The 23,330-nt window shown below is 51.0% G+C and overlaps 1 protein-coding gene and 1 long non-coding RNA gene across 4 annotated transcripts; both read left to right on the top strand.

Moving 5' to 3' along the window:
* Positions 1 to 284: 284 nt before the first annotated feature.
* Positions 285 to 3,153, top strand: LOC133142861 (uncharacterized). Its single transcript, XR_009710289.1, has 3 exons — positions 285 to 498; positions 1,205 to 1,258; positions 2,939 to 3,153. It is a non-coding gene; the product is annotated as an uncharacterized LOC133142861 (long non-coding RNA).
* A 164-nt stretch (positions 3,154 to 3,317) lies between these two features.
* On the top strand, positions 3,318 to 23,049 carry LOC133142860 (zinc finger MIZ domain-containing protein 1-like). 3 transcript variants are annotated; one of them, XM_061264461.1, is made up of 23 exons: positions 3,318 to 3,491; positions 6,788 to 6,873; positions 11,889 to 12,007; positions 12,595 to 12,708; positions 12,803 to 12,908; positions 15,870 to 16,005; positions 16,100 to 16,214; positions 16,300 to 16,508; positions 16,646 to 16,847; positions 16,919 to 17,206; positions 17,275 to 17,457; positions 17,536 to 17,613; positions 17,693 to 17,861; positions 17,938 to 18,079; positions 18,174 to 18,384; positions 18,467 to 18,572; positions 18,670 to 18,830; positions 18,898 to 18,965; positions 19,062 to 19,130; positions 19,209 to 19,432; positions 19,510 to 19,670; positions 19,751 to 20,029; positions 20,321 to 23,049. In XM_061264461.1, the coding sequence occupies exons 3-23, from the start codon at positions 11,939 to 11,941 to the stop codon at positions 20,426 to 20,428; spliced, it is 3,198 nt and encodes a 1,065-aa protein (XP_061120445.1). In that variant the 5' UTR covers positions 3,318 to 3,491; positions 6,788 to 6,873; positions 11,889 to 11,938; the 3' UTR covers positions 20,429 to 23,049. The 3 variants fall into 3 exon arrangements, with proteins under 3 accessions (XP_061120445.1, XP_061120443.1, XP_061120446.1); XM_061264459.1 differs by having other exon boundaries at positions 11,889 to 12,008; positions 12,581 to 12,708; XM_061264462.1 differs by lacking the exons at positions 3,318 to 3,491; positions 6,788 to 6,873; positions 11,889 to 12,007; positions 12,595 to 12,708; positions 12,803 to 12,908 and adding an exon at positions 12,917 to 14,644.
* Positions 23,050 to 23,330: the final 281 nt, after the last annotated feature.

Raw genomic sequence — 23,330 nt, 5'->3', positions numbered from 1 at the left:
TGTGTGTGTCTGCCCCGCCTGCACGCAAAGCGGCCTGGCAGCAAAAGGTGACATCTGGTGACTCATGTGCTCACATGTGAGTCCCGCGTTCTGTGGGCAGCAGCTGCTCCGCAAAGGCCCAAATGAGATGGGAGGCAACGAAGGGATGGAGAGGGTGGGGGGGCGTCGCTGTTAGCCTCAGCCTGAGTTGCGTGGGGGCAGGGGGCTGGCCGGGAGGGAGGAGGCCAAGTGACATGTTCCCCACGCCAACCGTCGTGACTCTTTACTGTGGTGCTGGGGGTCAAATCAAGGGCTTGCTGGCTGAGATCAGCGACAAGAAGACTAAGAAGACGAGAAGCCAGAAGAAGGAAACGTGCAGATGCTTTCCACCAAGAATGTTAATGAAACACATTCCTGTTGGGTTTTCTTGGAAACCACCTTGGATTTAGGGAGCAAAAAGGGGGACCCTGCTCCCCCGTCTCCTTTGGAAGGGAGGATTCTTCTGCCACGGAGGAGCATGTCAGTTGAATCATAACTATGATTCATCCATATTTTGTTTGTTGTACTATTCGACAGGATATGAAATTGTTTCAAGAGTCAATAATATGCAAATCCAAAAACAATTGAAGGGGTGCACATTTTGATGGCCAATTATGCCGTTTCCCACCGAGACGTGTCCCAGCCCGGCTCTGTGACAAGCGAAAAAACTTTTGCTTTCTGACAGCTGGGACCCATTTTGCCTTGAAACCGGATCCTCTCCAGCGTCCACTCTGAGGCCTCTTAGCACCGGCGACTTATCAAAACACATCGTGGACTTTGGCCATCCTTGGCCATTGTAAAATTTTGTAGCCGTCAACAAGCTTTAAGATTCAATTTGGTCGCAGCAAAAACGTCAAGGCGACACGGCGGCCCGCCTGACTCAGCTCGGTCCCGGGCCAAATCGATCTCCCGTTAAAGGGCATGAGTGGCGTCAGATAATATATGAAATCCATCCGGCGCTGTCTTGTGACAGAAACAAATCAATGGGCCCGGCCAGCCTCTTTGTGAAAAGTCCACTGGACGGAAAAGGCTGTGCCGTCGCTGTGGCAACGTGCTAAAGTAACCAAGAGGAAAATAAACATGAACTAATTGCGCACGCGACCGCCACTGCCGTTTGGGAAACAAAAAGATAAGGTGACTTTTATTGTGACAATTGTAAACATGGACTCTTATGTTTGCCATCTAGGTCTGAGCCAAAGCTTCAACAGAACCTTCAAGTTCCAAGAGACAATGTCTTCTGGTATGTCCTCTTATTTCCCGGAAATGTATTTAATTGTGTTTGTAAATGATGCACCAGCGCTGTTGCGGCGCTTATGTTTTTCGGCAGCCTTTGCAAAAGTTAAAATATTCATGCCTGCAACTTCCCACCTCGCACTTCTTCTTTTTGCGTGCGTCAAAATGTTCAGTTGCACTTCCCCTCCAGTTACGCACTGCCTTTTGACTCGGGTCCGCGTCCACTCCATCAGGGACAGAGCTAATGTTATAGCGCAGCCCGCACGTGAGCAACTCGTCTTTTCTGTTTTCCAGGCCGCCGTCCTCATTGTAGCGTAATAACTATTCGCCGCTAATAAAAAGTTCACCTTTCCAACCGCAGTGAATCAGCAGGCAGACAAACACAGCGAGGCTTTGAGCCTAATTGACTTGCTTTCCGCTCTGCGCCGTAATGGGGCTGCAAATAGCTTGTTAACCTCCTGTCAGGTAAAGCAGAAACAAAAGAAAAACACATTCATTCACGCGCCGTGATATTCCCAACGCCGGCGGGCTTTTATTAAGCGGAATCGCCACGCGGGCCTTGCGCAATCCAATTCAATCCAGCAGAACAACGAATCTCTCATACGATGGTGCATCAGCACATGTAGACAGACAATGTCGGCATCCTCAAGTATTCTTTATCCTCTGCAAAGAATGACAAATATGACTTGAGGTACGGAATTTGGCGCTGCTGCTAACATTAATAAATAGCGATCTTTAACATATATATTTTGTATAATAATCTCTTGGGAGTTTAAGATCAGGGGATGTTTGAGAATATTTGCCATTTTTCACATGTCCTGTGTTGTTAGTCACCTAAATGTTGAACAGAGGGTGTGATTTACCAAAGTCAAATTCTTTGTTTGGCACGCTCAAACATGGCAAATAAAAAGCTCTTGAATCTTGAATTGCCAAGCGTGGACTTTGGGAGGCTAAAAGGTAAGCAAAGCTGCTTTCCAGGAAGAAGCAGCAGCACACGCTGAGTGAAATCAATGCTTCCTGTCACCTTTTAGCAGGACAAATGGCGTCTATTGTCCCGGCCCGCTCCCTCCCCCTAACTTTAGACAGCTGGGGTAGACACACGGGCTAAAGGGGGGGGGGGGGGGGGCTCAAACACACAAGTCTAGTCAGCCCCCCCACCCCCCCGACCCCCACTTCTCTTTCCGTTCCCAATTTAAAGTCAATGACAGCAACACAAGCTGGTTTGTAACTTTTGATTCGCTCGAAAGGGGCCATAGCGGGTCATTCTGTTTGTTTGCAGGGGGGGGGGGGGGGGAGTCACAAAGTACAAGGCGTTGATTGACCAAAGATTTTTATTTAATTTTATTTACGCGTGACAAAAGTCCATGAATCAATGACATCACAAAAGGACCAATTGGGTTAATTGGATCCCAAAAATAAACTTCATTTGCCCTAACTTCTTGGCTGATTCGTTTACTCCAAGAAATTGGCTTTGGGTGTTTGGATTACAATCCAGATTTGTGGGTGACATAAACCCAGGTGGTAGACAATCCCTCTTTTGTGAACCCGAGGTGGGTCACTTCCCAATGCAGCTACTTTTGGCACCTCTGTAGTTGTGATGCTGCTGCTTGTGCTTGGCACAGTCATGGCTGCCTCTGCCGCCGATGCCTTGCGGTCTGCTGCTCTCAAACATGTCTTTGTTATTCAGAGCTTTCCATCAGACAGCGGCCACCCGCAAAATATGGAGGCTGGATGCAAGCTGGATGCAGGCTGGACCCCCCCCCCTCTTGTGGAAGCAGAGGTGGAAGGAAGGGGGTTTATTTTGGTGTGTTTTTTTAGATAAATGTTCTCCGTAATTGTGCCATTGTTTGGATTAATCACAGACGTGATTTTGTATTTTATTACACAATAAAAGTGCACCAGGACAAGAAAGAATTTGTGAAATACTCAAATGTATTTGTGGAATTGTCGTGAGTTTAAATAGGAAAGAATGATTTAAGATACGGTTCGTGTTTGACTCGTATCTCAAAGCAGCTGACCAAAAGGCATGGAGCAGCACTTTCCGGGCCGGGTTTTCCGCTCAGCCGCGGCGCTCCAGTCCCAGCGGTAATAGAATAGCCGTTGTAATTTGACACTTGAACTAAGTGCGCTCCGCCGGAGTGTCTCCACTTTACTCGCCGCTGGTGTGGAGCCGTTGGCGGGGACACTATTTGCAAACAAGAGGCGACAATTAGCCAGGACTTTCTCCGCTTCCCCCGCCGGTGAGTCTCCGCCGACGCTCGCCGTAGCCGAGGTGCGGATACGGCCGCATTGCTCGCTCGTCTCGGGCAGCTTTTGTCTTGTTTTGTCCTCCTCACTTGGCACTCGGGCTCAGCAGATTGTTTCCGATCATCAACAAAAGGAGTAATCGGAACCGTAGAGGCTCCGCTCGCACCGGCAACCCGGCGAAGGGGGCATTTGCTCGGGTTCCCTGCGGTTGGCGCAACGAGCTTGGGCTTGGAGGAGGCTCGACCGGGGAAAGCTTGCGTGCATCCGGCGTGATTTGTTTACACGGCGCGCTGTGCAAAACAACTCCACGTTGCTTGGAAATGCTCTGCTCTGCTTTCTGGCTCCCTTTTCAAAAGCACAGAGCTTTTGTCTGCTTGCTGCGGGTTATTGAGCTGATGTGTGCACGCTGCAGGATGACTGGAAAAGGCTCAACAGTGGGGACTGCAGTCCACGACGCGAGTCTTCCTGAAATGGAAGCCTTCCTCCCCAATTTGGCAGCGCATGCATGCAAGCGCGCGTACAGTGCAGAGTTCGGTGGCACACGAGGGCGTGCATTGCACTGCCGTCTCGATGCTTGATGACAACTTGATGGTCTTTGACGAAGGATCAGCGCGCCCAGTGTCGTTTTGTGCATAGAGGCATTCACTGCTGGGCTGGCAGAAGTGGATGACTTCCAGACAATGACACACATTTGCAGTGTGATGGTGCAGCATCCAGAAAGCCGATGGTGCTGCTGTCACCGCTGCAGGCGGTGTCCTTCCTCTCGTCTTGTTTACATTTGTCATGTCGCCCCCCCGCCCATGGTTTCTGATTTGTGCACCAGGTCCCCTTGACTGGCAACAGTCAAAGTTGCACCCGGCTCATTATCATCATAAATGAGCATTGACGGAGCCCCAGCAGCAGCAGGTTTGCACGAACGACCGACAGGGGCCGAGCCCAGCGGCCCTGACCTCCTTCCTTCCATTCAAGTCAAGCGTGTGGAAACACAAGCCAGCCGGCCGCCGCACAAAAGGCACATTGAGGCGCGCACGGATGTGCGAAGCAGCACGTGCGTCTGGCCACCACTATTTATGAACTCCTTCGCTTCCTGCCCCGCCGCTGTTGGAGCATTGGCACTTCCCCGCAGTTTGAGCTCATCTTTCTGCAGCCACGCGGTCATGTGTTCTCTGACAAGCCCAGGAAAGAATAGACACTCTCCTTTCTTGCTAGCTTTTGCCCTTCTTTTGTTAGCAGCAGTAGAACACGTTGCTATCACCCAAAATGCCGCTTTCTGACTAAAAAGCGGAGAAATTGAGCAAGAAGCGGGATGATGGCTGACAGTTTTTTTTTTTTTTTAGTTTGTGATTTGAAAGCATAACTAGGTTGTACAGGACGACGTTTTTGGTGTCGGACGTGTGTGTGCTGATTTGTACCCCCTCGCTATCCGGTCAAGTTCATTTTTTTTTTTAAAACAACAGAGGCACGCTGTCATCTTGACTGTTGACTGTTAATATGAAGCTTCTATTTTGAAAACACGGCTCAGGGGAGAAGGATCCACAGCGGGTGAGGTGCCGGCCGGGAATGCGGCCAGACACCACAACCGTTTAATCGCGTCGTAGCGTGCCACCGCCGTGCTGTATATTTTGCCTTGTTGCCGATCGCCGTGTTTTCTGTACTCTAAACGAGTCCCGGCTATCGTATTTTGACAAAAATAAAATCCAAGACGCCTCATTTTGAAGGTTTTATATGTTACCTCAAGTCGAGCGGGACCTTGACTTACACATTGTAATGAGCTCATTGTACTGGCATGGCAAATCGATTTTCCCCATTCAAATGTATTGAAATGCCATCTGAATTGTTTTGTAAAGGAAAACCGCACTGTGGAGCAGATTCTGACCCGCAAACTTCATTTTTGAGGAGTGCGGCGGCCCGATTGCTAGATGGGCCCTTCCATCTGCCAGCGCCGGGCGCATTTGTTGCTTTTGACTTGAAAGAGGACACTTGTGCACGTGAGCCTCGGGTTTCAACGCGGCTCTCTTTGCCTTAATCCCGCTGTTGACTCGCACGCTAAACCCCGAGTGTGTTATTTTTGCTCTTTTTGAGGGAGCCCCTTTGGCCGCATAATCTCCCTTAATCTAATCTATCCGCCGCTATAATAGAGCGGCAATGATGCCACTCTATGGAGCGGGATCCAGAGCAAACACACGAGCGTGCCGCGCCGCACCGCTGGGCTCTTGTCAAAACACAAGTGACCTCTTAGTCTCACCACAATGGCGGCAAACGCACGTTTGCTCTATTTGGATTTGTTGGAAAACTCAGCGGAGTCTTTTACGACCGTCGGAGCGCCGATCATTTGTCGCGCCCATGCCGGGTGGAGAAGGATGACGAGGTCGCGTCCCGAGGCGGGATTCAGCCCACAAAGGTGCTCGCTGACAAAATTGCGGCCGGCTCAGAACCGTCCCAAACCAAAGTGGACTTGTCTCATTCCTCCTCAATGTGCGTGTGTGTGTTATTTATGAGGTTGGAATGTGAAACCTAATCTGTGCCTCGGGGGCGGAAGGGGGTGTTCTGTCGTAGCGTGACCCTTGTGAGTCGCCACTTGTGCTAGTTTATGACTCTTTAGTGATGGAGGCGGGGCGCAGCCAGACACGGTTCTGATCCATAGTCTCCATATTCCGCCCTGCTTACTTTTCTGTTAGCGGAAAGATGAGCCTTTCTCGCTTCACGGACATTTTCAACCAAGCCACCGCTAACAAAACATCTCAATCAATAGCCGCCGTTAGATTTGAGTTCATCAACCAGTGCGTCTTCAGCCGGCCGATTATTTGCTAGTTAGGTCGGCGAGCTGTTTGCTACCAAATCCACGACCGTCCCAGTCAGCATTTCCTGAGCAGCAGACCATTTGAGCACAATTGACTCGGTTAGCCGGCCACGACTTGCTACAAATTCATAATGAGCAAGGCTGAAGATGACGGCATCCAAAGCAGGCCCCCCCCTCACCTTTCTTCCTCACCTTGTCATGTTGCACATTCTTAAAATTCTGCCCCAGCCTCTGCCAAGGTTACCGTCCAGGGGAAACAAGTGCGTTCCTGGAGAGTTCGGTCCTGGTTCGGGATGGCTTCTGAGAGCGAAATGCTGTTGCCCCCGTTTTGCTGAGGCGTGTATTTTTAAGCCGGTCCGCAAATGAGAGCGAGCGATGGCGCCTTGGCCGAGCACGAGCGCATATTGATCCGTGCAGAAGCGCCGAAATCAAAGCGCTGTGTCGGCTTCCTGTCCAAACAATTGACCTTTGCCTCTTTCGCCTGTGTAGGACCAGAAGGCTCGGGTGCTGCTGCTGTGTGGATGGGCGGGGGGCGCTCTTCCCAGGTCAAGACTCCACGATTTACGGCACCACAGGTGAGCTGTTATTTTCTTTTATGGGGGGTGGGGGGGGGCACTGGATGCATTTTGAGTTTGTTCCCCGGAGTGCTCAATATTGCTGTTAGGCCGTCAGCGTTGATCCTTCTCGTACGTTTCACTCGGAAGCTTTTCCTCTGCGAGTGTCACTCGCTTTCACGTGTGAAGCGTAGCGTGTACGCTTGATGAATCATTGCTTTCCTCTGTGAAATGTGAGGGACAGACATTGTGTTAAAGGAAAACGCGCAGGGAGGAGATTTGAAGGAAAAAAAACTCCCCTTCCTGTCAGTGCTCTCTCTTTTACTTTTCTGTTCTCCTGAGATCTGGAACTGATAAGTGCGCGAGGCCTCTGGTAAGCCCGCAGGAAGGATGGAGACCCCCGCCCCCCTCTCGCCCACATGTCCACCTCCGCTGGACACACAAAAGCAGCAGCCTGCCAGCCTACACGTGTAGCGTGCGGCGTTCTTGGCACGGGGCGACGGCCTTGGCAACTCGGTTCCTAAGTATTCCTACCTTGCCGTCGTCGCTCGGCGTGCCAAAGCTTAAAGTAGAGCAGGATGTGCAGAAGAAGCTTTGTCGGCCGGCCGTGCCAGACAGCCGCTCACGTGCGCTGCCTTGAGGCAGTTGACTTGCTTTTGTCACAAGTCGGCACTCTCAGGCGGCCTCGGCGCAAACCATATGTTTTTGTCGCCGCTCGTCTCCGAGCGACGCACTTCTTGCTCTCGGTTCTCGGTATCGTCGGTGTTGGATTCCTAGATCTGATGACGTCAGCTGATCTGACAATGTTGACTGGAGCAGAAGATTCCGGCCGGGTTCAACCTCCCCCCTCCCCTCCTCTTCACAAATGTCCAACTTTGTGTTTTCTTTCCTTCGTGCTCAACGAGCGTTAGTACAACGGTGCCATTGACGCGGATAAAGAGTCTTTGTTTTTCTGCCCCCCCCGTGACATTGTGAAATATCCCAAAGTTGAGCTTCAGCAGAAAACGGAATGGCCGCTAAGGCACTCCAAAAGCGCTCCACGTTGTACGCGAGGCGACTCAGTCGCTTTGGGCCGTGAGCGTCGCTTTGACGTTTGTCCCCGTCCAAACGTTGTTATCGCGCGGCCTCGGCGCAAACACGCAAACAATCTGGCCTGTGTGTGCCTTCGCGGTCACGTGGGCCGGACGGGCTCGCCGAGTCATCGTGCCTGTCCTGGAATTTCCTGACGCTCCGTAAACAAACGCACCCCCTTCTTCCTTTGTTTGCCGGCTAAAATGATAAAACCGTCATGCGAGCCAGATAAAAGCTCATCACAGCTTGCGTTGCATGCGCTTGTGCTTTTGAACATGAATCTTCGGGATGCGTGCCGCCTTCTCGTGATTTTTAAATTTAAACAGCAGTGCGTGTGTGTCGGCAAAGATTCCCAAAAATTGCCCTCAATGCGGCTGAAAATTGCTGGAATTTTTGTCAAGATGGCATCGATGGCGCTCATCAAGCGTTCATCCAGTCACGGCTGCCGCTCGTCTTCTGCTTTCCGGCTACCAATCGCGCTCGACTTCAGCCACTCACATCCCTTTCGCCGACAAGTCGCAAGGTTGTGTCGGAAGGGGCGGGCCTAAATATGTCACACATAGCTGGATGCTCTGAATAGTCGGTCCATCTGTCCGCATGACTGCACGCTACATGGAGCTTTGTGGCGGCGGATCCGCTCCGGGGCCTTGTAGCGTGGGGGGTGGGGGGTTCTGTAAATAGCCCACCCTGCATTAAGAACCAACATGACCTCACCAACCCAAGAAAAAGAAGCGCTGCTTTCTCGGCTCTACCGGAGCTGCCATTGAGTCATGGCGACTGTCGCGCCTTGGCCTCATTTTGTCCAACGTCTTGGCATGGGTCTGACTTACAAATGTTTATCCTTTTCTCAAAACTAAGTCATGTGACTGGAAACAGTTGACTGTTAAATAATAATGCATGTTGACTTTAGAATAGTTCAAGGTATAAATTACATGTCTAAGTACCGTTTCTTTCCATGTACAATGCGCCCCCCTGTATAATACGCACCCTAGAAATGGCATGTCGATGCTGGAAAAAAGCCTGTACCCATGTATAATACGCACCCAAATTTTGACTCCTACTTACGTCCGTAAACGTAAAATTATATCAGAAAAAAGATCATCTTTGGGAACAACCGGATGTTATTCTGCCGGTCAGTATCACTGCGCATGCGCTAGCAAACTCGATAGCGAAGAAATTTTTCGGATTTGTGTAGGGTACGTTGTGACAGCAAACGAGCAGGTGATCGAGCAAGCGTCTGGTACGAGAGCATTGGGTTCGTATGGAGCGTGTTTGAAGTGAACAGCAGAGAAGAAAGCGCATCTGTAATGGCGGCCTCCGTAAAGTTTTTTTTTTGTACCCATGTATAAAGCGCACCCCAGATTTTAGGACAATAAATTAGTTAAATTTTGCGCATTATACATATAGAGAAAAATGGTAATCAACTTGAATTTACAGAACAAGTCAACACAAATTGAAAGGGGCAAGAGAAATCGCCAGAAGAAAATGGAATATCTTCTGCCGTCGCGTGCAAACTGGGCGGCTTGCCTGCGCGTGGTCATCGAGTGGCGCTAAATCACTCCACGTCTTTTCTCCAGCGCTGGTGTTTGTTGCTAATCCTAATCACAATCATCATTTGATCTTTTTCAATCAAATAGCCAGGAGCAAGCGGAATAAGATAAAGCCTCCTCTCTTTGGGGGCCCTCGGGCTTTCCCGAACAGACGGAGCCGCGCCTTCGCGTCGCATTTAAGCACGCGGCTGAGGGAGCTTGATTAGATTCCTCCCGCCTGTTTGGGGGGGGGGGGGTCATGAAGAAATATCACAGATGTTCGTCTGCATGAACTGCTTCCCCTTTACACACTTCCTGCTCATTCTGGCCTCTTCAGACAAGTCCCCCCCCCCCTCCTTATGAGGGTTCTAAGTCAGAGTCTATGAGGGAGATGGGCAAACAGGAACAAGCTCGGTGACAGCGCTGGCTGCTTCTTTTTTTCTTTTTCCGCTAACGTCGCGCCATTGTGCCCCCGGCCGAAGGTTGACTCAGCCGGGCCGGGCCTGGCAGGAAGTGTTCGCTGCACTTTTCCCATCCGTGGCCTTTGCCAAGCGGGCCCGAGCAGAACAATCCGTCTCCTGTGACTGCGACTGGGGAAAGTGGAGGGAGGGATGGAGGGAGGGAGGTAGGGAGGGGCGGTCCAATCGGGCAAGGCTAACATCGTGCTCCTGCGTTACGCAAGCGCTCCCTTTCTTTCTTTCTTTTTTTTTTTTGTTTTGATCCACATTGCATGAGGCACGGCGATGATACTGCTCCCCTCTCCGGCCAAACGGGGGATCTTTCCATTTTGGCTAACCCGACCCCTCCCATCCCCCAGGAAGCATTGCAGTCTGAAAAGTGGCCAGCTGCAGAGTAAATAGAGACGGCGTACGTCCGGCGCCTTGTCTGCAATCGGCCGGCGCATCTTTTGGCTAAATCATCCAGGAAATTGTCGGCGCTGCCGGAATAACGCAAATGGGTGTTTGTATGCTAATAGACCTTGCTGGCTGTTCAGATCCGGGCATTAGCGTGCAGTGGATCCTACTGCCATATGTCCGCCATGTATCGTGGGGCAAAATGGTTCTGTCTGGAGATGACATTATCCGACATTGTGCACAAGTGCGTTTTCCGCCATCGCGGTGAGAAGGCGGGGCTATGTCAAGCGGTTAGAGAAGACATATTGCCTGTGGCCCTCTTGTTTTCCTCGCCAAATTGACGTTTTTTGTACCACTCTGCCTTTGGTTTTCCAATCACGTTGCAGATGCGCCCGATGGCTGCACAATCTCATGTGCTTCTGGACGTGTGGGGCTCCCACAGGAATTTCAGGAGGCGATGCGTATGTGAGCAGGTGGTGGTGAGAGGGGGGGCCGTCGGTAAAGTGTGTGCGGGTGAACCCGCCCTCACTCACATTTTGCTGCTGCACACCGAAGCACATTAAATAAAAGAAATCCATTCCCAGGCCTGTTAAAGAGCAGTGGTGGGAGGTGTGAGTGTGCACATGCGGTAGGGGGGGGTTAAGGGGTCCAGTCTCATATTATCCTCTGTGGCAGTTCTGGATGGAGCCTGCTGGAGGATTAGGCCACATTCTGGGAAGCAACAATGGAAGTCATCCACATTTCTATCCTCCTTTTTTTTTTGCTGCTCTCAACAAATGCAGCCTTGTGTCGAGCCGAGAAGACACCTGGACCACCGCGACCAGGAGGAGAACCCCCCCCCCCCCTCCCCGCTAGTTCATTTTCCGGTTAATGGCCTTTTGTGTTGTTTATTAGCATTACACTAAAACCTTCAAAGCTATGCGATTTGTGTTTTGATGACTTGGGTTTGCCTAACTGAGGCAAGTGTCGCCCGGATTGGGAAAGTTGCGCAATCGAAGCTCATTAAAACCATGCTGACGAGACGCTTGCTCCTCCTCCTTGTCTTCCTCTTGGTCGTCCTTCCAGTCAGGACCTGCCCTTAAACACACAGCATTGAGGCTTTTGTGGCGGCAATTAGTCACCTCAAGGCCCACGCGTGCCGACACGAGAGCCGCCTCGCTACCTTCCGGCGACACGTGTGTGTTGACAGGCCTGTTTCACACACCGTCGCAGAAGTGTGGCACCCCCGGAGTGATGCTCTTAAGTACGTTAGCGGCGACCAGGCGGCTGTGTGGCTCGCTAGCGCCATCTTGCCCCACGTGCGCTGTCAAGTGGTTGAGGAACAAGCATTTATTTGGAAGTTGGGATGGATTCGACGGCCGGTGCTTGTTTGAGCTGGAGGGTCAGCAATCTTTTGGAGAAGGAAGTGTGATCTTCCAGAAGCAAGGCTGGGAGTGAAGCCAAGGGCAGAGAGAAGGAAGGAGCAAGCTGTGGCCGTGGAGACACCTGCTGGCTGCGGCGTAACATGACCGAGCGAGCAGGGCCGTTCAAAGCGCATCCGCTGGCAAATTCAAAATCATGCAACCTGCTCTTTGTCTTGCAGTTTGATGGGCGGCCGGTAGAGCGGCGGGGGGCCACTGAGGGGCGAGCGACATGAACTCCATCCCGTCCATGGACAGACACATACAGCAGACCAATGACCGGCTGCAGTGTATCAAACAGGTGAGGTGAGACACACGCCGGCCGGGGAATGAGATATGCTTTGTCTGTTTTTTTTTTATTTGGGGGGGGGGGGGGGGGCACAGAAAAGGCACCAGGAAGGAAAACAAGGCAGGGCTCATTGTGTGTCACACGCTGGGAAAGGTGACACGCTAGCCTAAGTAGCCCCCCCTCCATCCCCCTTGACTCCTCTCAGTCCAGCGTATAAATTGATTTTGTTGCTGCAATGATGAATTAGCAGCAAAAGCCATGATAAAGTGGAGGAAATTGCAATGTGTCAGCCTGATTGAATCTCGCGCTCCAAAGCAAAACCCCAAATCATTGCGCTGCTAATTTCTGCATGCTGAGGAATGACGCTAATTTCATTTGGAAACAATGACTGGAGGCTGTTGAAGTGATGGACAATTTACTGAAGATGGCTGGGTGGAAAAACAACCTCTTATCTGGGGACGACGTGGACAAAGCCTGTAGCAACGTTGACGTGACGGATGTCTCGGGTCCAAACGTGACAAAATAGGAGGACAAAGTCCAAAGTTGACTTTTTGTTGTCTTTATCTCTCTCTTCTTTTGTTCTGGCCCTACGTGTGCAGCACTTACAAAATCCGTCCAATTTCCAAACGGCGGCGACGGAGCTGTTGGACTGGTGCGGCGACCCACGAGCCTTCCAGCGGCCCTTTGAGCAGAGCCTAATGGGCTGTCTAACGGTAACGCCACACACCAGACGCTTTCCAGCTTGCCGCCATTTCGTCCCTGAAGAAGGAGTTCCAGCCATGCGTGACGTTGTCTCGCCCGGTTCAGGTGGTGAGCCGCGTGGCGGCACAGCAAGGCTTCGACTTGGACCTGGGCTACCGACTGCTGGCCGTCTGCGCTGCCAACCGGGACAAGTTCACGCCCAAGTCCGCAGGTAAGAAGGCAGGCGCCATTTTGTTGTGCCGGTGGAGGTTTCTCCTTCCGCTTTCAGCGTGGTTTCCAAAATCAAGCCCACCCGCGTTCCAAAAGCGTGCTCCCCCTCCCTTGTGAAGGATTTAGTTAAAACGCTTCTGTGGCAGCCAGGGAGATGGCCCTTCACCCGTCCCCCCGACAACCAGCGGTGCTGTTGCCCAGCAACGAGAGTCGCGGGTGTCCAAACTTTTTATTTCCTCCCAGAAAACTTGAAGGAGGTGGGGCTCCTGTTGTGGAATGTGACCAGACTTGGCCTTAGTTGTGTTGCCTTTTTTGACGGGGGCGCACCAGCAATTCAAATCGATGAAGTGACCATTCAAAAAAGGACGATTTCGGGTCCTGTTGCATTTTTTGTCAGGTTGTCGCAATCACTCAGCAACCAAGGCTGAAACACATCAACGCTGGCCGGCACCACGCTTGACGATGGCGAAGCCCGTTGAGGCTGTCCTGTGCACAACTAAATGAGAATCTTGGCCAAAAGTTGATTTTTGTGGATCTGCGTGTGTCGTACTTGAGCCGATTTGCTTTTTAGCGTTGACTGAAGCTGCTCTTGACAAGAGCAGAAAATCCCGCCGTGTCATTCAGTGAGTCGGACAACCGACGGCTTGAATGGATGCGCTCCGGGGGGAGGAGAAGGTGGGGGATGGGCCCCAGCGGTGACCTCTTTGTGAGCCAGATTACCCGCTTGTATTAATGCATGATTGTGCGGAGGGCATCAAATGATTGGGGGCCGGGGTGAACGCCCGAGCGTCGTCGTACAGTTTGTCTCCCCTAAAGCAAAAGCCTTCATCACCGCTTTGGGGGAATGGTACGCTCCTGATTGTTTGCGCCTCAACAGGCTCTTGGAATTCCTGCCTTGTGAAAGGGGGGCAGGGGGGTGCTTAAGCAAGCTATTCAGGGAGGTAATCAGTCAGCCCGAGTCTCGTTTGTCCTTTTTTTATTTTTAAGATAAAAAGGAGTAACCTCGGACGGTGGTCACCCGCGTTGCAACACGACCGAAGCCGTGCATCCAACCGTCAATCCGACCAATTAGTTGCACAATTATCTTGCTGTTATTATTGGAACTTTTTCCAGGCGCAACCGCAAAAACGTGGTGCGATTGTCAGAGGCACATCTCATCCAAAAAAAAAAACCTTCCACACAGGTGTCTGCTGTGTCAATGATCAATGTTGCTTGTGTCATTATTTATCCAAACCTGATGAGGTCTAATTGGCCCCTCCCTTGCCCAACAGGAAACTAAAGCACCACTAAGCCGCCTCCTCTTCCTCCTCCTGCATTGCCCTTTACTATTGTGATGGATGAAATTGTCCTCACAGAACAGTCACTATCATTTTTTTTTTTTGCATGCAGGAGGGGGCATGTAACTGGAGCAAGGCCAAGGCACAGACAGTCTAGCACATTTGGCCCCACCCCCTCTCTTTGCAAGTTTGAAATGTGAGCTGCCTGCATTTTTTTCCCTTCCTTTTCTCCTTGTTCCCCTCCCCTCGCCTCGCCTCCCCTCCTCCGCTTGCCTGCCTGCCTGCTGGCAAGGAGGCTCTGTGCTGCCGGCGGACCGACGGACGCAGCAGTGAGCGAGCGAGTGTGTGTTTGTGTGTGCGAACTCGCTGGCCAGCCAGCGAGAGTGGATGTGATTGTGTGTCTGGGCAGAGCATACAATGGATCGCTAAGCGGAAAAAAGGAAGGCGCATCAATACGGAGGTGAGGAAATGAGCCTTCGCTTGCCTCTCTCTCTCGCCTCGGCCTTCCTCGTCTCGGAGGCTTCAATCATTTGTCACCTCCTCTCCTCGGACTACAAACATGGCTCCTCCTGCAAGTGTGCTAGTCCTCGCCGTCGTCGGGCTCTCTCTGGGCTATTTGGCGTGCACGGGAGCCACCGGCTCCATTGTGACCGGCGTCGCTGCTTCTGTTTTTCACCCTGTTCTTCTTATCCACTAGCCGGCCGGCCGGCCATGAATAATTGATGCGCATTGTGCAGGCAGTCGCCGGACACGGCGGGAGAGAGCGAGGAGGCAGAGCCCCTGGGCGCAAGGCAGCGGGGGTTTGGAGCCAGAATGTTTGGGAAGGGCGCTGTCGGCGGGCGAGACCGGCAGCTCTTGACGTCCTCACTGTGCTGCGAGCGTTTAAAAACCGACTCGCGCCTCGGTTGCAGCTGATGCCTTCTCCTTTTGTGCATCATCTGTGCTTTGGCGGCTTCCTGTTTGTCCTGCAAGCAACATGCAAGATGGACACTTGGGTTGCTTTGTAGGACAACACCGTCCAGTTTGAATTTGTCCCAAAGTCAATTACTGACGGCTTGCTCGGACACTCTGGACAACTTGTGACAAACGAAAAGGCAAAAGAATGAAAACAACACGGTGGAAAAGGCAGCAAAGGGAGCGTCTTGGCTTTGGTTTTCCGGCCGCCGCGACAGCCGCCGAGCCCGTTTGGCCCACTTGCGCGCCTCGTGCACGAGGGGGTCAAAATGGCCTCCGTTATCTTCTGTGAGTCGCATTGACCTACTTGAGGCGGCGTTCCTGGCCAGACTCTCGGCACTTTATCGCTGTAGCGCTCACCTCACAGATACGCCAGCAACTTTTGCTTTTGGAGATTCAGGACCGTTTGGCAGCAACGGGAACGATCTCCCCAATGGGCGGCTGCTGTGCGGAGCTGCGCCCATCCTGCGTTCGTATTCTCAGTGAGTCCGTCTTGGGTGTTATCAAAACTTTGTTGGTCGACAAATATGTGTCGCTCGCTCGCCTTTCCGTACTTACTGACATAAATCGCACGGACCCGAGGCCGGCGAACGCGGCTCGCGGTTCACATCCAATGTGGGAAGGAGCTACTCCTCGCTAGCATGCACGGACGACTCGGCACTTTCACCCGGCCCTCCCGTCGAGACCAAATGATCAACGGCTTTCTTGTGCTTCCTTGCGTTCTCTTGCAGCTCTTCTGTCGTCGTGGTGCGAAGAGCTGGGCCGCCTCCTCCTGCTGCGTCACCAAAAGAGCCGGCAGAACGAGCCCCCTGGAAAAGTGCCCATGCAGCCCCCCATGAGCTCCATGAAGCCTGCTTTCTCGCACGGGTCAGTCACCTCAGAACCGTCACCGCATTTCACCTGCGCCTGTCACTAGTGAAAGGCTCACAAGAAGGGTCTGGTGCTTTGCTTTTCCCCAAAGTGACGGGTCTTCACCCTACGACTCGGTTCCCTGGCAACAGAATGCCAATCAGCCTCCGGGTTCACTGTCGGTGGTGACCACCGTGTGGGGCGTCACCAATACCTCGCAGAGCCAGGTGACCATTGGCTTCCCGGCCCGTGAGGCGGCGAGGGGCCGTCAACCTGACCTTGAAAACCGTCTGCCTACCGTGTCCTCTCCAGGTGTTGGGTAGCAACAGCAACAATCCCATGAACCCAGGCGGCAACCCGATGGCGTCGGGGATGTCTGCGCCCAATCCCGGGATGAACGCCTCTCACTTCGGCGGTGCTCAGCAGCAGTTCCCCGGCAAAGGCAACGCCAACCAGGCCTATATGCAGCAGGGCATGTACGGACGGCCCGGCTACCCTGGCGGGGGCGGGTTTGCTGGCAAGTAAGTTCAAAATTGTCACCGGGCTAACGTGAACGCAAACCGCTTGAATAATCTTTTGCCTTTAAAATGAATGGAAGTGCCAAAGAGTAAGAGTCGAGGTTCCAGTGCAGCCAATATGTGGCGTTTGTGTTTTGAAGCTACGCCGGGGGCCCCAATTCCGGACCCGGAGGCATGGGCATGCCTCCACACTCGCGTCCGCCGTCAGACTTCAGCCAGCCCGCAGCGGCAGCTGCTGCTGCTGCCGTCGCCGCCGCTGCCGCCACGGCAACTGCCACCGCCACGGCCACCGTCGCCGCCCTGCAGGAAACTCAGAACAAGGACATGAATCAGTACGGACCGGTAAGCCCAAACACGGTAACCAAACGTTCCAGGCCTCTCGGGTGCAAATGGAGCCCTATTTTGTCTTCCAGATGAGTTCCTCCTTCCAGATGGCACCAAACCAGGCCTACACTAGCCAGTTCATGAGCCAGGCGGGACCTCGTGGACCCGCCTCCCTCCCCGGGAACATGGCCTCGGGAATGAACGCATCCAACATGAGCGGCCCGCCGATGGGGATGAACCAGTCGCGGGGCCAAGGTATGGGGCCCTTCGGAGGCCACGGCCAACGGATGCCCCAGCAAGGCTACGGCGGAGCTCGAGCCCAAGCACAAGCACAAGGCATGCCAGTGCTGGGCATGAAGAGGCCCTATCCCGGCGAGGTGAGAGGTTTGCTGAAAGTTTTTTTTTTTTTTTTGCTGATTTGCTTGAACGGCTCTCCAAATCACAGTCAAACTACGGGGGCCAGCAGTATGGAGCGAACCAGTTCCCAAGCCAGCAGGGCCAGTACCCGACAGCCGCCGGTTCCAGGCCGCTGCCGCCGGGCAACTACCCCGGCCAGCGGATGGCGGGACAGCCGCTCCACTCCCAATATCCGCCACCCACTGGTCCCATGGGCGGCCAGTATTATAAGGTGCGCTACACTACAAATCCAAAATTCTGATTGCTGGGAAAATATTCTAATTTTTAAAATTTGTTTTTTACACAACAGCAAGAGCCATCTTTCAACGGCCAAAGCACCAACTTCTCTGGCAGCGGTTTTCAGTACGGCCAGGCTAATATGAACGGGGTGAGTCCACAATGACACTAGCGACGCTAGCTTTTGCGCTTTGCTTTCAAATGCCGTATTCCCTCTTGTTTCCCTATAGCCACCCAGACCGATGGCCAACTACCCCCACTCCCCAGTACCGGGCAACCCCACCCCTCCGATGACCCCGGGAAGCAACATCCCTCCGTATTTATCACCCAGTCAGGATGTGAAGCCACCCTTTCCTCCTGACATCAAACCAAATATTAGTGCTCTTCCTCCTCCGCCCGGTGAGTAACCGAGAGAGAAACTTGGCCTCGGTATTGCGACCGGCCGACCAGTCTGAGTGTTCCGCCTCTTGAATAGCTAACCACAACGAGGAGCTGCGCCTCACCTTCCCGGTGCGCGACGGAGTGGTTCTGGAGCCCTTCAGGCTCGAGCACAACCTGGCAGTCAGCAATCACGTCTTCCACTTACGGCCCTCGGTACACCAGACGCTCATGTGGAGGTAAGACTTTGGGAGACCTGGACCCGCGAACCGTCGTCCCGGCATTTCGGCTGAGGCCTTGAGAATGAATCCAAAGATCCTCTCCCGGTTCCAGGTCGGACCTGGAGCTGCAGTTCAAATGCTACCACCACGAGGACCGGCAGATGAACACCAACTGGCCGGCTTCGGTGCAGGTCAGCGTCAACGCCACGCCACTCACCATCGAGCGCGGAGACAACAAAACCTCCCACAAGCCCTTGCACCTGAAGCACGTCTGCCAACCGGGCAGGAACACCATCCAGATTACCGTCACGGCCTGTTGCTGTGTAAGTGCAAAGACGCACACGCTGGTACCGGTGTGTCCCACGCGGGCCGCTTTTGCTCAACGTTTGCGTTTGCTCCCCGCAGTCGCACTTGTTTGTGCTACAGCTGGTCCACAGGCCGTCGGTCCGCTCCGTCCTGCAGGGTCTGCTGAAGAAGAGGCTCTTGCCGGCCGAGCACTGCATCACCAAAGGTACAACCGCCGACAGCTGAAGTCCAGCTGAAGAGTGGAGGCCGCTTTGACTTGACTTTGATGTGTGTTTTGTTTGCTCATTGTCCTCGCTGTCAAGTCAAGAGGAACTTCAGCAGCGTAGCCTCGTCCTCGGGCAACGCCGGGCTCAATGGCGAGGACGGCGTGGAGCAGACGGCCATCAAGGTGTCGCTAAAGTGTCCCATCACCTTCCGGAGAATCCAGCTGCCGGCCAGAGGCCACGACTGCAAGCACGTTCAGGTGCGGCCAGTGACCCGCCAGCATGGAGAAAAAAGAGAAAAATAATAATGATGGGAATGTTTTGCAGTGTTTCGACTTGGAATCGTATCTCCAACTGAACTGCGAGCGAGGCACGTGGCGATGTCCTGTGTGCAAGTACGTTTGATCGCCGAAAAGAGGCCAAAGTGGTCCATTATGGTTAATTCATTGAAGTCTTTTTTGTTCTCTCTCTCTCTCTCTCTTTCTTCCCAGTAAAACGGCGTTGTTAGAAGGGCTGGAGGTGGACCAGTATATGTGGGGCATTTTGAACGCCATTCAAAAGTAAACACAACATCCTTAGCCTTACTAGTTCTTTTTTTTTTGTTTTGTTTTATAAAGTCCTTTCCTTTCCGTCTTCAGCTCCGAATTGGAGGAGGTGACGATCGACCCGACGTGTAGCTGGCGGCCCGTGGCCATCAAGTCTGAGATCCACATCAAGGAGGACCCGGACGCTCCCCTGGCCAAGCGCTTCAAGACCATGAGCCCCAGCCAGATGATAATGCCCAACGTGACCGACATGATCGCTCAGTTGGGACCAGGGCCCTCGCAGCAAGCCGCCGGCAACGGCGAATATGCCACTCAAGGTAGGCCGTTTGCCCGCCTGCAAAGAAAGCGGGAGCCGTTCCAAAGCCGGCTGACGTGTGGCCCGGCGCTCCCCTAGGCAACAGTTACCACGGCAACTTTGAGTTCCCGCACGGAGCACCGGGCGCCACGTCCGTCAACGACTTCATGCACGGGCCTCAACTGTCGCACCAGCCCGACTTGCCCGGCAGCCTGATGAACGCCGCCGACAAGCCTCTTTCCCACAGCGTGCCCGACTCAGTGAGTTGGTTTTGGAATTCCCCCATTGCCCTTGGTGACCATTTCCAAAAGCGTGTCTGAGGTGTGTGTTTCTTTTGCAGATACCTCACCCTTCCGCCAACGAGCCACCGCACGGCACCTTGCAGCAGAGCATACACGGGTCGCCGCATTCGAGTGGCCAGTCGGGGCAGCACCAACAGCAACAACTCCACCATGGCGGACCCCCTCCACCCTCGCGGCAACCCCCGCCGGCCCCTCCTCCTCCTCTTCAGCAGCAGCAGCCCGGTGCAAACAGCCACCCTCATGGCGACCTGACCTTCAACACTTCCAGCAGTTTGGACGGCCAAGCCGGCTCGGACATGCCCGAACCTTCTTTAGACGTGAGTAGCGCCGGCACACGCAAGCCGTCTTAATTTCGGGACATGGAGGGATGGATGCATGTCCAGATGGATGGAAAGATGGACAGGTCAGACGAATGTTTGTCATCCTTGGGGTGGGCGTGGCTAAACCTTTGATGGTTAATCAGAAGAACTTCAAGTTGGTTTGTTTTGGCTTCCATTTAAACTTTCCACCTGAACGCCGAAGCTTCCTCGGTTTTAAGAAAGTGTGCACACTTTTGCCAGCACCATTGTTCATTTTGTCTTTCTCCCCTCTTCTTACTTTTACCGCAGCTTCTTCCAGAGCTGGCCAACCCGGACGAGCTTTTGTCCTACTTGGACCCGCCCGGCCTCCCCAGCAATAGCAACGATGACCTCCTGTCGCTCTTTGAAAACAACTGACAAAAATCCAAAACAAGGAGAAAATATAAATGAAAAAAGGTTTGTACTTGATGAACATAACAAAGATGCACTCCCCTTCTCTTCTTCCTCATGTATAGTTTTGCTTGAGAAACAAGAAGCCGACCTGACCGGATGGTTTGCTTTGGACTCATTACGCTCGGCAGCATCGGGCGGCCTGAAAGCACCGCATCACTTTTGCTTCAACATTGGCCAGGTGTCCAATTGAAGCCATGTCAATACTTTCCGGAATGTCTTTGAAGCGCGTCACCCCAGCCACAATTTTGGATGCTTCTGGAATTCATTTCAGGTGGCCATCAATACAAAGGAAAGTGTTTCCCCCCCAAATTGTTGACACAAACGAGTGAATTAGGCTGCAGTTCTTCGCAGTCTCCGAGTTGCCTCGTGGATCACTTTTGTCCGCTCATGCTGTAGAAATGGGCTCGTCCGCTTCCCGGCTCTGAGCACGTCCCGCTCTATTGGATCACGTTGCAAGCTCGCGTGGAAAATCACTTCCGAAGCTATTTACTGCCACCTCAGACAAAGATCAAAAATCATCTGAGGATTCATTTAAGGCGACTTTCTCGACCTATGGCCGATGAAAAGGCCACACTGCTGGCAGTCTTTTACACAATGTGCAAAGTGTGCCAAGCTAATCAATCATATTGGATTGATTTCAACACTAACACGGGAAGGCACATTGCTGAAATCATTTACCGTTCTTTTCTGCCTCATCCAAGCAAACACATTTTGGCTAACCGCAAAAGGGCGAAAACAAAGTGAAGTGTGCACGATCGCGATGCGTGCATGCGTTTGATCCGAGCCATGGCAAACCTTTCCTTGATTGACTGCCAGCGTCCGTTTGAAGCAGAAGTATGCAAATGTATTATTTTCTAACAAGTGCTATTGTGGCTGCTGTTAATATCATTGTCAATATTTTCATATCAATGATAAAAAATACGAGTTGTCTGTCCTCATCCTCCTCACATGAGACACACTTGGCCACTCCAAAATAATCTCCTGTTTGTTTCATCATACAGCAACATGATTCTATATTTTGATTTTTTTTTTTTTAAGCAAGCACAGCCTGTCAAAGATACTGAACTGTTTCAATTTTTGTAATTTGCTGGTATTCAGTGGGATCACATTTGTTGTTAATACACTAAACATGTGCCAGGCATATATCTGTAAGACACATTCTAAAACATTGTCCTTAAACACACACACAATAAAGATTTTATTATATTTGTCATAAAACATGTTGTGGGGTTGTGGCCATATACATGTCAACTCCTTGTCCCCCCTTCTGTTATAATTTATTTTGTGTTTTTTTTAAATGATTTTTCTGTAAGGCTTGAAACCTGACGTCTGTCACTGTAGCTTGTGTTTTTTTGTTGGCCCACAGGGTCACCTATGTTTTTTTAAATGTATTTTTGCCTTTTTATCCGTAATTCCAGAAAGTCAATATCTCACTCTAGTCTATTATTATATTATTATTATTATTATTATTATTATTATTATTATTATTATTATTATTACTAATACTACTACTACTACTTTTTGTTGCCATATAAATTTCACATTCCCTTGTTTTGATAATTTATTTTGTACTTACACACTTGTTTTTATTTTTTTGTGCTTGCTGGCTTTCAATGAATGTGAGTGAATATCATTGTTGTCAGTACAGTGATATTTTTAAAGAGCATATTTTAAATAAATCCTCTGTATTGTTTGACATGATAGAAAAAGTATTTTTATGATGGAAAATTTCATCCCTTGCTCTTTTTTAATAATTTATTTTTTTACTCTTTTATCCTTCTGTTAGGCTCAGAAGCAATTGTCTCTTGCTGGAGCCTCCCTACGCTTTTTATTAAAATGTCATTTAAATCATTTTGCAGTTCAGCACACTGACAAAAAATGACCATACACTGCCATATCATTTTATTTTAGTATGAAACATGGGATGAATTCATGTTGATTCGTTTCTTGCATACAGTTGAGCCACTTTTGTGTATCCTCAATCTGTACTTGCACAATCACATTAAAGGACACACACACATATATATCTATATATATCTATATATAGATATATAGATATATATGTATATATGTAAATGTCCAGACATATATATATATATATATATATATATATATATATATATATATATATATATATATATATATATATATATAGGTCTGGAAATTTACAGGACAAAGCGAGGTTTTCTGTATATATGTGAATAAAAATAGAGACGTGAACAGAAATGTATTCATGTTCCCTGGGAATGTGCATTGTTTGCTCCGAATAATAAAAGATTTTTCAACCATTCCTTTGGAAGTGGGAAATTGTTAGTTTGAGCCCCAGTTTTTGGGACTTATTGTGTTAAATGAAATGTTCTTCTCTGTCTCTTCTATACTAAAGAAACAAAAGGAAAAGCAAAATTTGTCCAGAAGATTGTAAGTAAAGCCACATTTTTATATCATGGACAAGCCACGGTCTGTGTTTGTATTATGTACAATCATTTCATACTGACAGGTTTTTTTAAAGTCTTGCAGAGCTGCGGTATGTAGTTAGACCATGTGACACCCTCATATTTATCTAATAAATATGCATTCATATCATACCCGGTCTTATATTTTATTTTATTTTTTAATTATTTTGTTTTTATAAGTGACGTCACAGGGCGGCCATCTTGGGGCAACGCTGTTGGATCATAAGATTACAGTCAACAGACTTTAGAATAATTGTCAATTACGCATCACAGACGATTTTCAAATTGCATTGTTTTTCAGCTAAACGTCAGAGATGCCGTTTGTAATAAACGAATGCATTTGTAAATCCGTCAAGAATGCAGCGTTTATGTGCACCTGAGCTGGTCCCTTTCCTAAAATGGCCGATCTGTGA

The sequence above is a fragment of the Syngnathus typhle genome, linkage group LG18 (assembly GCF_033458585.1).
Source record: "Syngnathus typhle isolate RoL2023-S1 ecotype Sweden linkage group LG18, RoL_Styp_1.0, whole genome shotgun sequence".
Classification (NCBI taxonomy): Eukaryota; Metazoa; Chordata; class Actinopteri; order Syngnathiformes; family Syngnathidae; genus Syngnathus; species Syngnathus typhle.
Note: the sequence above shows the minus strand (reverse complement) of the source record. Positions and strands in the feature narration are given on the sequence as shown.

Excerpts from the sequence above, each read along its gene's own strand:
- LOC133142860 (XM_061264459.1), top strand. The coding sequence starts at position 11,939 with ATGAACTCCATCCCGTCCATGGACAGACACATACAGCAGACCAATGAC. Across the intron at positions 12,009-12,580 it reads GCTGCAGTGTATCAAACAGG|CCCTACGTGTGCAGCACTTA; the intron begins TGAGGTGAGACA and ends CTTTTGTTCTGG. Across the intron at positions 17,614-17,692 it reads GCCAGGCTAATATGAACGGG|CCACCCAGACCGATGGCCAA; the intron begins GTGAGTCCACAA and ends GTTTCCCTATAG.